Source organism: Gobius niger, assembly GCF_951799975.1.
Source record: "Gobius niger genome assembly, chromosome: 2".
NCBI classification, from domain to species: domain Eukaryota; kingdom Metazoa; phylum Chordata; class Actinopteri; order Gobiiformes; family Gobiidae; genus Gobius; species Gobius niger.
Genome location: NC_136853.1, coordinates 11,712,838 through 11,725,787, shown reverse-complemented (window position 1 = coordinate 11,725,787; position 12,950 = coordinate 11,712,838). Strand labels below are relative to the sequence as shown.

Sequence of the window (12,950 nt, the reverse complement as noted above, 5' to 3'; positions counted from 1 at the left end):
GAAAAGCGTGAAATAGATGAATGCCTTTGGTCTAGGTGTGAAAACCTTCGATATTTCAGAAAAGATGAAGTGTAATCATCATACTGTTATAGATTTGTGGCTGATTCAGAGCACACTCGGGTTTTCTTCCACATGTTACAACTGGGAATGTTAACAGTCTCATATTAGAATGTCTTCCATACACAAACCACTTGCCCACAAAGCTCTGTCCCTCTGTTCTGATTCTGTTCTTGGCTAAACACTTTCCTGCACAGACTAACATTTTTCCTCGGGGCTATCATTGTTTCAAGTCTGATTTGTTTTTTGTTTTGTTTTTTTGTAATGTGTCCAAAAGTTATTTAAAAAAAAACTGAATAATGGATCATAAGATTTTGGATTCCGCACTAGCCTTTATTAGAACGAAGCGAAATGAAGTCTCGCTCACCAAAAAGGAGCCAGTCAAAAACACCTTCTCCTTTGACACAGCACTTTCGGTCCCAAGTGGGGCAGATTAAAGAGATGTGAGATGTCAGAGTGTCTCCATGGCAACAGCGCTCCCCCCACCTCTCTCTCTCTCTCTCCTCCAATCTCTCCCGGTGGAGGGGTAGAAAGGGATTCCTGTTTGAAGGTGTGGAAGATGGTACTGAAGAAATTCTCTTTTTTTTCCTGTATTTCCACTGTAGCTGAAAGGTGTTGTTTGTGCACAAGGGCCCTTCACAGCATGTAGGTGGGGAGCTATAGTGTTGCAAGAGCGGTGACCGGCGCCAGATCGCGGCGCCGCGAGTCTATGGAGAGAAGATAATGTAAATGTTTACAGAAAAAAAGTCGCAGGGTTATAGAGCTGCACTTGTAGTTTGCATAGTTTTCTTTTTTATACAGAACAGTATACAGTTTTGTAGTGGTTCTCAACGGTTCCCAATCAAATATTATTCATATAGTACCTCATATAAACTAATAACACAATATATATATTTTTAAAAAACGAAACAAAAACAAGTATTAAATAAGATGTGATTTAAAAACAGCAAATGATCGATTGCTGGACTTTTTTATCAGCCCCAGATGACTGAGCCGCACCCTGACAGTATTTTAGCTCCCTTCAACCTATGATAACAATCCAAGCTATTTGCACTATTTGCATTTCGACCTCATATCATCCCACATTTTGGATCTTGACTAAGCAGTTGAAAATCATGGATCCAAACACTGTGAAGACTGTTTGAGCGAACCCTCCCATCCATTCATTTTCTTGTGCTTCATCCTGGGCCGGGTCGCGGGGGCATGTTTGAGTGACCCGCTGTTTGTGATGTCGCTGTCAGTCAGCGCCCGGGCAGCCTCGGCCACAGAGGGCCCATAAACCGTGCGTATTAATGATTGACTCAAATAACCCTGACAGGTGTAATATCATTGAAAGTCAGAAGGACAACTGAATCAATTCATTTTTGTACTAATATCAAAACAGGGTTAGGCTTCAGCAAATTTGAAATCAACAATGAGACAGTGAAATAAACAAGCAGATGGGAAACAATCTATGTATCATTCGTTCAATCAATTTCCACATTCAAAACAGAAACGAAATTACTTCTAAATGGCTTAAATATTCAAATTTCGATCTGTTGCTTAAATAGAAAGTTAGATTTTGAAAGAATGGGCTCAGTGCAATAAATCAATCATGATTTATTCGTTTGCCACAGCCATTCGCTAGACTGTTTATATGATAATTATGCGCGAGCGGCCTGCTGTCGCATGGGCCTATACTGTCGCATGGGCCTATAACGCAGTGCGTAGTATACCAAGGTACGCAGAGCTTATGAAAACAGGGCTAAGCGCTGTCCCCATGTCAAACAGTGACTGCCCACACCTTTGGTATGGGCCCTTTATACTTGTTGTTGCTGGAAAATGAATGTGGGTCTATGGCCAACTGTCATGCGGAGCGTGTGGACAGTGGTCATCGAAGTCCAGTGCTGCTTGTGAAATAAAGAAGATTTTGGACACGCTCCATTAATCACATGGAGAGGCTAAAATGTAGTTTTGATTTTTTCTGACAACGATTTATAGCGCCCTCGGTTACAGAGGTGTTGTATTGGAGGCATGGCCCGCGAGGGCCGTTCGATGCCGCTTGCAGCTTTAATTTATCTTGTTTTAGCTGCAGACCTGTATTCTGCAGAAGCGTCACAGCCCCGGGCTGGGGTTATTAAACTAGGCTACGCTTCTCCATAAGACGAGAAGCTGCGCGCAAAAACAAGCCAAAGAAAACAAACAAAAAAAGAAACAGGCGATAATTATAAAAAAGAGAGTTTCCAATTAGTTACTTCTTTTCCCTTTTTTTCTTTTTCTTTTTTCCTGTTCTTCAATATTGTTTAATATACAGGGACTATGACCATGTAACTAATATATTTGAGACAGCATCTGCCATATAACAGGGTTTTTTGAAACTTTGCATTTGTTGCATGGTGCACGTTCCACTTGACATTTCCTGGTTGCCGCTTAGAAATTCTGAGCTCTGAGATCTGAGATTTTTAAGCCCTATTGATGGAGAGGAGTTGGAACTACAAATCGTGTTGTTACTCTACACTGCATTTCAAATTATTATGCAAATTGTATTTCAGTGCCATTAAGGTAAAAAAAAATATGTTTTTCAATGAAACTCATGGATGGTATTGTGTCTCTGGGCTCTTTGAATCACTGACATTAATCTCAGAGACCTGGGATGATTAGTTGTCAGGTTAAGCCCAGTTAAACGAAAAACTACTGAAAAAGACGTTCCATATTATTAAGCAATATGGGAAAGACCCTGGATGGTCAGATGGATGGAGTAGTGGATGGTTGGTGAATGACCACAATGTCCCAACAAGGCTGTGACGTCAGTAAGGAGGGGGCGGAGTCATGTTTTGGGCCAGAATCATGGGGAGAGAGCCGGTCGGCCGCTTTAGGATCCCTGAAGGTGTGAAAATGACCTTTGAAAAATATGTGGAGTTTCTGACTGACCACTGTCTTCTATGCTACAAAAAGAAGAGCCGTGCTTTCCCGAACAAGATCATCTTTATCATGACAACACACCATGTCCTGCTGTAAAGAATACCTCTGCATCACTGGCTGCTATGGGCATAAAAGGAGAGAAACTCATGATGTGGACCCCCTCCTCTCCTGACCTCAACCCTATTGAGAACCTTTGGAGCCTCAACAAAAAAAAACTTCTGTGAGGGTGGGAGGCAGTTTTCATCCAAACAGCAGCTCTGGGAGGCTATTTTAACATCCTGCAAAGAAATCCAAGCAGAAACTCACAATTTTAATTTATTTAAGAATTTTGAAGCTGCTATCAAAGAAGGGCTCCTATGTTAAAATATAACTTGAACTGTTATGATGTTTTTTGGATTGAAATAGCTTTTGATTTCAGTAAATATGACCTCCTCATGCTACAAATTAAATTTTCAGTTCTTTACAACCTATAAAATGTATTGAAACTATGAGCATAATAATTTGGAGTTGTTTATTGTACATTTTTTTGGAATAAAATACTGTTTTCTCTGGGAGGTTTTTTCAGTCACATTCATATGATCCTCTAACAGTTAAAGGCTTGAAAATCATGCTGACTCTCATTTGAGTTGACAATTTAGAAAATCTTGTACTAATCTTATACTAATCTTACTAATCTTATACTATACCTATACTTGGTTTGTTAAATGGCTCACGCCCTGTCCTGCAAACAGGATAGAACTGTATATAGGTCACCATTAATGATGGGTGAAAGACTGGGTTTATTCTCAAAGATTGCTTCTTTCACTCACCTCTTTTTTTCTTGTGATCTACTCCCGCTTTCCTTCAACAGCCAGTGCAACAAAAATTACATTGACACTTTCGGCGAACACTGCACTTGTTTTATGTTCTAGTGACAGCTCCTTCAATCAGCATTACACAGAGCGCAGGCCCCGAAGCACAGTGATGGACAGGGCCTTAATAATCCGCTACAGTAGTGCAATCGATTTTTGGGAAAAACCTGAGAGAAGACTCGTTGTGCTGCAGAAAGAAGCAGATGGGAACAGAAATGTTTTTGTTTGAGCTGTCCATGTGTGAACAATGGAATTAAAATGAATCTACACATTTTGTTCTGCTTTGTTTCTGCTCGAGCAAACTCAAACAGACCCGTGAAATCAATGTGTTTATTAATGCAGAGCCGCTAATAACCACTCCACAACAACAACACACCGCCCTTTGCTGATTGGCTTACCCCTCCTCCTATGCTCTGCTCCGGAAATGTGCTTGATGCCGACAGTTACCAGCCTCAACTCCACCCACCTCTGTCAATGACTGTGCTCTGTTTTCTCTGTTAACCAGCCAGTTGTTAAGAATTCGGAAATCTTAAAGGGGATGCAAAATCGACTTTTTCAAGCTTTACATCATGTCATTATGTCATTCCCTCATTAAAAACATGCCTGAAGTGTTGCCTTAGCACATTCGCGTACTTTTGAGTAATCTGTAAAAACTCTGATGGCGGCCATTTTAGGGATAGGTTTGCCTGAGTTCTCCTTGGAACGCCCCCACCTCCTGGAGACGCCTCCGAGCTTTCGTCACCAGCCGAGTAACCAACCACTGCTCCTCAGCAGAACCCCCTCCCCACTGATGCCACAGACAGCGTGTGGAGGGGGCGTGTCGGAAAGGGTCAGAGGCTCTTAAAGAGACAGAGGCCTATTTCAAGACATTCACTACAGCCATTTTGAGAGAGCAATTTTATACAAGGCAGTTATTCTAATTTACTGCATTTACAGACCAACAGAAGGTTTGGTCATCATTGTAGTGTGTTATAGACTGGTGCTATGTGATTGAAAAAAGCATAACACCCCCTCTTTAAAGGAATAGGCCACTGCTTTTACATACTGAGATATGTTCTTACCTTAGCCAAGGCAAGGCAAGTTTATTTGTAGAGCACAATTCATACACAAGGCAATTCAAAGTGCTTCACAGTTGCATAAATTAATAGCTTAGCTTTGACGAGGACCTGTCTGGTCTTCCTCCGTGCCTTCAATCACGTAAACACAGCGCAGACGGCGTTAATTATACCAGGAGTAGTATGGCATCCGCACAGTAAAGTGAAGATTACTGCGCGGATTTCGAACTACTCCTGGTATTATTACGCCTTACAATATAGTTCCCCCTTTTATCCGCTTAGAAAATCCACATTGTTTAATTTTGTGTAATTATACTTTGTAGTGTAACACTTCACATAACCATATTTAAATAGGGAAAACGTGGAAGAGCTTGGTAGCTTCTATCTTGACCTGTTTTGGAGCTATAGTGGAGAGAGGGAGAGGCTAAATGCTAACGCCGTCTGCGCTGTGTTTACGTGATTGAAGGTACGGGGGAAGACCAGACAGGTCCTAAAGAACTCGTCAAAGCTCAGGTAAGAACATATCTCAGTATGTAAAAACGGTGGCCTATTCTTTTAAAGGAGCCATACATCATGCAAAATGTACTTTTTTGTTGAGGTTTTAATCATAGTATAATGTTAAAACCCTATCAATTAAGAAAGAGAGGGAACACAGAGGTGCAGATATGGAGGAAAAGATCATTCATACAATACAATTATTTGAAGGAGGCTCTGCTGACGCGTGATTAATAAAGATAAAGGTCACTTTTGACATAGGCTTCCCAAGTGTGTTTTGAAAACCCTCATCAGTAACATACAAGAAGTGGTGTTTTGTTTCAGTCTCGTGTGTCAGTTATCCTCCATATTTACTTTGCACTCAAAACGCTTCCCCCCACTCCAACATACGTCACAGAGAGATGCTAAATGGCTTCACCAAAGTTCTTCTGATACATAGTTGTTTTTTGCTACTCTTGCTTTGCTCTGGGCTCGGATCACTGGTGCACAAAAGGAGGAAGTGTGCCCTATTCTGGCTTCAAACGCACAGTTATTTTAAGTCACGGTACAAAAAATATCAATGCTAAGGGGTATGAAGCAGTGGAGAAAGTCAGAACCTTCTCAACAGGAGTTAAAAATAATTTCATGAGGGGGTATAATCTTTTATGAGGTGGTCTTGATGTGAAAAGTGAAAACAAGTGGATAACACAGTGGATTTGTAAGGGGATTATTACAGAGCAAGACAGGACATTTCAGTGCATGCGTCACTGCCTGGAGCAGAGACCGTGTTGTTCTGGATCACATATCTGACGTCAGTTGACCGTTGTAACCTGTTCACTTTCTCACCTTTCAAAAAAAAAAATCTCACAGCTGTTAAATATAGCCATGCATCTTGGTCGTGTGTGTGTCTTTTCCAGCCAGTGCACTCTCCTGTCAGCTCAGTGAAAATGACTGTGAAATGCTCCACTGGTTAACCACACGCAAACCCTGTCAGAACCTCTGCGCTCTGTTTCATGATCATTTTAGAGGTGTCATGCGTCCAGGCTCGGCTTGTTTTATAGATTGATTTCACTTTATTTGACCTCGATGTTTCAGCTCCTGGTTTGTTAAAGGAATAGGCCACCGTTTTTACATACTAAGATATGTTCTTACCTCACTTTAGACGTGTTAATATATCCCCGTCTGGTCTTTGTCCGTGCGCTCTGCCAGGCAAACGGAGCACATACGCAGCCTCTCCCACATGTCACATAGCTCCGAAAAAGCTCACGATAGAAGCTACCAAGCTCTTCCATGTGTTCCCTATTTAAATAAAGTTACGTGAAGTGTTTTCATGCGAAGTATATTTACACAGAAATGTAACGTGTCGATTTTATAAGCAAATAAAAAGGGGGACTATATTGTGAGGCGTAATGATATGAGGAGCACAGCGTCCGCGCAGTAACTCCTAAAGACTTCCCCCCGCTCACTTCCGTCAATAACCTTTAGGAGTTACTGCGCGGACGTTTTGCTCCTCGTATCATTACGCCTCACAATATAGTCCCCCTTTTTATTTGCTTATAAAATCGACATGCTACATTTCTGTGTAAATATACTTCGCATGAAAACACTTCACGTAACTTTATTTAAATAGGGAACACGTGGAAGAGCTTGGTAGCTTCTATCGTGAGCTTTTTTGGAGCTATGTGACATGTGGGAGAGGCTGCGTATGTGCTCCGTTTGCCTGACAGAGCGCACGGACAAAGACCAGACGGGGATATATTAACTCGACTAAAGTGAGGTAAGAACATATTTTAGTATGTAAAAACGGTGGCCTATTCCTTTAAATGTCCTATTTTATGGCTTATCCGGGATTTAACAACTATTTTGAAAAACTTGTTACAAATATTTCTGAATTAATGCATGTCTCGAAAATACAGCTCAGACTCTACGTTATTAAGTGTATATACAAAAGGGGACCTGCTCGTTCATTTATTTAGTTGTGAAGTTGTTAATAATTAATGTGTGTGGTATGCTCTCTCTGTGGTTCATAAAAGGTACTGTAATCTCCTGCCTCAATCTCACAATGATCAGAATTCAATCACTGAGTTAACTAATGGTGCTGCGGTGCCGGAACTTTGGAAGCGAGAGAGTCCTTTTCTGTTTATTGAAAACTGTTTTCAGCTAAACCAAAGAACCAAAGCAAACATGTCAATATAAACTCATCATGCAAAATGTGTTTGTTAATAAATCCACAGAGTCTTTCAAAGCACTACAGTGTCGTCATTTTTCATTCACTTCATGCTCAGTAGTGGTAAGCTACTGTTGTAGCCACAGCTGCCCTGGGGTAGATTGAGAGTGAGGCTACCACACACTACATTCACCCAGGCCTCCTGGTGTTCCCGAACCTTTGCCCTCCAAGTACCAGCAAGCAAGGCTGGACTGGCAGAAAAAATCGACCCGGGACTTTTGGGTCAAGACCGGCCCTAAAAAAAAACAAAACAGTCATATTCAATGCAATAGTCGAGGTGATGAGCAAAACAATAAGCCCTTGGCTTGAACTAAAACAATATAAGCTACGAATCGAGGACAATAGTTGCATTTTGTTTCTGCCAAATTCAAGCTAACACCTCATAGCACTCACTTTAATCTTGTCATTTATAACTTGAAGGAACCAACCAAATGATCCCACTGTAGATTTAGATAATGAAATGGTCAAACTCACCACGGAGTTAGAGAGGTGTGGAGTGAAATAGAAGTCCCAAAAAGGCCAAACATTGTAAATCCTTTTAATGGAAACTAGAAGATTTCCAAACTGTACTGACGACGAGGGGCAAGACTGAGTCACCTGACAACTTAACTCCCAGCATGCACTTCTTTGCAAACATTTGTCTAAAATGTACAAAAAATAGAGATCTAAGGTTCTGTGGGTCCTGGAGGGAGTTACAATAAACTATTTCCTCTTATATTCGCAATGTGAGGGGCATGAGTGTTATGTCCCAGAGGCCCATTGCTCATTATACGAGATTATCTGGGAACCATGACTCAAGAAAGCGTACCACTAGAGGGGTATAAAAGGCATCACATCCCTCTAGAGAAGGAGTTGTGTAATTGCATAAATGTAATGATAGAGATTCTGATGGCTTTCCCCGTTAATTGTGGGCCGGTGTGAGGTATTATGGGCCTTATTTCAGTGTGATTGGCCCATCCGGCCCAAAAGTACGTCGGCCCACCGGGAAAACTCCCGAATATCCCGATGGCCAGCCCAGCCCTGCCAGCCAGGCCCTTCCTGACGGGATCGGGCAGAGAAAAAGCCGTATGGCTGATGACTAATATTGATAACTGATCATAATAATATTTATACCTCTGTGACTTCAGAGTGATTGTCATCATGCGCACATCCCTATTCATCAGCGCAAAAAAAACAAAACAAGAACAATACATTACTGAAGCTGTGGCTATATAAACAAAATCACCCACAAAATGGCGAAAGAAAAGAAAACATTGTGCAAACAGTCTCAAAATGTTAGCTTTGCAGCATGTCGGGCTTTAAGGATGATGTTACGAGAGAGATCGAGGAAGCCTTTCATCTCGTTCCCAATTTCATGGCTGCAGTTCTTAAAATACATTCAGTGTCACTGAAAAGTTTCAGCACAAACTTCCCAGCAAACAATTCTTATAAAGAAGGACAAAAATTACAGCTGAATGTTGGTCTGCTATAGCTGCGTGACTGTGCCCCAATGCAGTACATCATTTGCAGACATCAAAACAACCAGAACCAGTAGCTCAAGAGTTACCAGTAGCTCCCCTTAGGCTTCCTTTATTTCTACAAAAGCTTTGAGGTGCAATTTCTTTTTGCTCTGACTATTTTAACCACAATCTCCAAACATTTACAATAACGGAGTTAGGGGGATTATGCTTTTTCGTCGTTATTTGCTCATCTTTTCACATCTTGATCACCGTCCTATACAAAATACTAATCTGATCCAAAAAAAAAAAAAAAGATTAATTCTATCTCTGTGTCAAAGCCCCCTCACTCCCCTTCAATGCAAAGCTGGGTTTTAAAGAGGTTATACAGAGAAAACTGGTCTCATAGTTATAGGTATCAACGTAAAAGTAGCTCATATAGTAGTAGGCTTTATATGCTGTTCCACAAGCACACGTGCGTCACCCTGACCTCTCCTCTGCTCGCGTCCACAGCCCCCCAGTGACGAGATGTGTGACGTGTGTGAGGTGTGGACGGCTGATGACTTGTACCCCTGCCGGATCTGTGCAAGAGTTTTTCACGACGGCTGCCTCCGCGGGCTGAGCTATCTGAGCACCGAGGCCCTGCAGGAGATGAGAGACATCGCCCACACCGTGACTGGATGGAGCTGCTACTACTGCGTGAGTACTACTACACCGCTAGTACTTCAAGTGTTGGGCTGTGACCAGTGTTCATTTTGACAACATATTTCAAATTAGGTTTAGTTTTTGACTAACTAAAATGCTAGTACTACAAGTGTTGGGCTGTGCGTGGTATGTTGAGGAGTACTTCTTGGTACGTATTGTGGTACTTACAGTGGTACTTACAGTGGTAATTACAGTGGTACTTCTTGGTACTTATTGTGGTACTTACAGTGGTACTTACAGTGGTAATTACAGTGGTAATTCTAGGTTATTATTGTTTTTTGTTTTGTTTGTATACTTTATTGTCCCCGTAGGGAAATTTGTCCTATTGGTTTTTATTGTGGTACTAAAAGTCATAATTACTAGTCATTAGGTTTAGGGGTTAGGGTGAGGGAGACAGAGTTACCACTGTATCTCTCATTACTAATACATACAGTGGTAACTCTTAGTAATGAAGGTCATACTTCTATGTTCTTTGATACTTTAAATGATAGTTTCTAGTAGTTACAGTGATGCATCTATGGTACTTATTGGTAATTCAAGGATACTACAGCAGTAATTCATAAGTAGTAAATGTGGTACTTCTACATACAGAAGTAATTTCTAGGATTGTGTGACTATAAAACAACATAAAACAGCATTAGAGAAAACAAGAAGTACAACCTTCATTACTAAGAGTTACCACTGTATCTAGAAGTAGATACCTGGTAATTCTCACTATAGTATCCTTTAAGTACCACAATAAGTACCTAGAATTACCACTGTAATTACCACCATAAGTACCATTGTAAGTACCACCGTAAGTACCAGTGTAAGAACCACAATAAGTACCTAGAATTACCACTGTAATTACCACTGTAAGTACCAAGGACTTACCGGCCCGTAATTTAAAGTGCTACCCAAATGGTAATAATGATAATAATAAAAAATAAAAAAAGTAAGGCAGCTCTGTTAAGATAAACCGATATATAATGACATGTCCACTTAAGTTAGGCTTAAAGGGGCTAGATGCAAGTCAGCCATTTTATACTCACTACTGCCACCTCAGGTCACATGCGTAACTGCAGCTTCCATATTAAGCTTGTGCATGACGGCAATTCGGACCCGAAGTAAAACTTTTGTGACAGTGCAGGATTTCAGAGGCAGTTGTGATGAACAGGTCTGAGCTCATTCTACACATTAGGACATGGCTGGAACATGTAGGCCAAGGGCCAAATCCGGCCCTTCAGCACAGAACCTCTGGCCCTCAAGATGATTTTGAGAAACATTATTACACAAATCAGAGAGTACTTTTAACATTATTAGGTCTTATTATACGGCTCTTCACAACGTAAGTAGAACGCTCCGTTGATTTGAATGGGATTTCCAAACGTTCTACTGGTCATTATTTTCGGATAAAGGACCTCTGAAAAAAATAATGACCGCTGCCAATGGCAACGGAGTTGGTGCTTTCATATCACTCCGCATGTACGTAGTAGCGGACACTATCTCTGTCCCCGTCACTGCGAGAGAAGTTGGGGGAATCGCTCGTGAAGTTAGCGTGAGTCTGACTTTCAACTTACCCAGAGATTCACCACCATTCCTCCTTCTCCAACTGCGCCTTCAACTAAGTAGCTAGGCTAGCTACTAGCCTTGCTGCTTCTAGCCTAGCAAAACATTGCCGAGCAACGCGCAAACTTTTGGGAACTATTTGTTGCGGAAGTCATTAAATAAACCTTTCGACCTTCATAAAAGTGTACGAAGTTTATGTTGTGTGTTCAGTTGGCAAATGGCCGTATAATAAGCGGGATAATGTATAGAACGCTGGTCATTATCGGTAAAATAAGCACCGACAGGGCGAACCGGACTTGTTTCGCCCTGAACATTATCCCTTACATTATCCCTTACATATATTATGTACAACACTGGCATTTGAAGGAAGTGCACTGGAAAAAGAATGATCGTTTTAAGGAAGAAATTACATAAATCTACCGTACTTGAATTAAGAGATTACATCTAATGTTTGAGTAGATTTGGTCTGGTCTTAGATGAGATAAAACCTCTAGTAGTAGTAGTTATTCACTTAATTATTTGTCTGATTTCAAGTGGGTTTTATTCTTGTTCCATTGGCATTTGTATCTTGGATTAGTTCAAACCGACTCAAATTCAACATAGAATTTGATTAATTCAAGCCATTTTAAGTCAATTATCTCATTTAAGATGGTCATTTTTCCAGTGTTGTGCTTCACTTTGGGCTAATAATCATAATAATCAGCGCCCTCGCCCCTCTGTCTAATAAAGAAAATCGTCCCTCCCCTAAGAATACTTGCCTACCCCTGATGTAGGGGGAGGAAAATACTTCATTTTAACATTTTTAAACTTTGTATAGTCCCTTTAAATCACGAGCAAGTTCATCGAGGGTTAATGACAGTCAAAATAATCTTTGAGGGTGTTCACAGAATGTAAAAAAAAGAAAAGAAAAGAAGACGAAGCAAAAAAAAAAAAAGCAAGCTAAAAAAGGCCATCACGAAGAGTACGTGGGCACGCCTTCAGAATCCTACAACAGTGCCGATCCCGTGGGTGCTGCGGGGCTCGAGCACCCACTCAAATCTTTGTGAATATCTCCAGTGTGAGATCAATAAAGGCTTATCTTATCCCAGGCGAATTTGCCCTAATTACAAAACGATTTAATAGATATAACCTGTAAATCATGAGCTGTCCTTTCCACTTATTTAGCTCTATGAGGAGAGCGCCCGGCTCATGAGCACGAGTTTGGCAGATTGATCCTGACCCTTGTCTTTTTTTGACCAGGCACCCACAGTGAGAAACATCAGTCAGCACCTATGATTAGACATACAGCTTACGTCCCACTGCATGGCTTACCCGAGTGCAAACAAAGAGATCCAGAGTGCAGCTTATTCCCACCGATAGAACCAGGGAAATACAAACACATTAGTCCAGTGCTCAGAGTCAGGACTAAACACGGCGCAGCTGAAATGTGAAACTGTCCTACTGCAGATATCAATAGTCAAAACAAGGCTCTCAATGCAGTATTTAACGAGAAGAATGAAACACAAAATCATGCCCTGTGGTGCTTGTTTGTGCATCATCTTTGCTTCCAATTGCTGAATTCTCGCCAACCCTTGACCCCAAAAAAACACAAATAAACATGATTTCCCGCACTTTGTAATGGAAAGACGATGAGCGTTTACACATTCTGGTGGTTCACTTGGCAGTCAAGGAAAATGTGTGAAACTATTCCAAATAG

At 41.1% G+C, this 12,950-nt stretch overlaps 1 protein-coding gene across 2 annotated transcripts in view; it reads left to right on the top strand.

The window, feature by feature from the left end:
• Window positions 1-12,950, top strand: part of phf24 (PHD finger protein 24) — a 70,376-nt gene that overhangs the window by 36,596 nt on the left and 20,830 nt on the right. For both annotated transcript variants that reach the window (XM_079582622.1, XM_079582623.1), the window contains exon 3: window positions 9,515-9,700. In XM_079582622.1, the coding sequence (XP_079438748.1) occupies window positions 9,515-9,700 (186 nt within the window). The remainder of the gene's footprint in view (window positions 1-9,514; window positions 9,701-12,950) is intronic.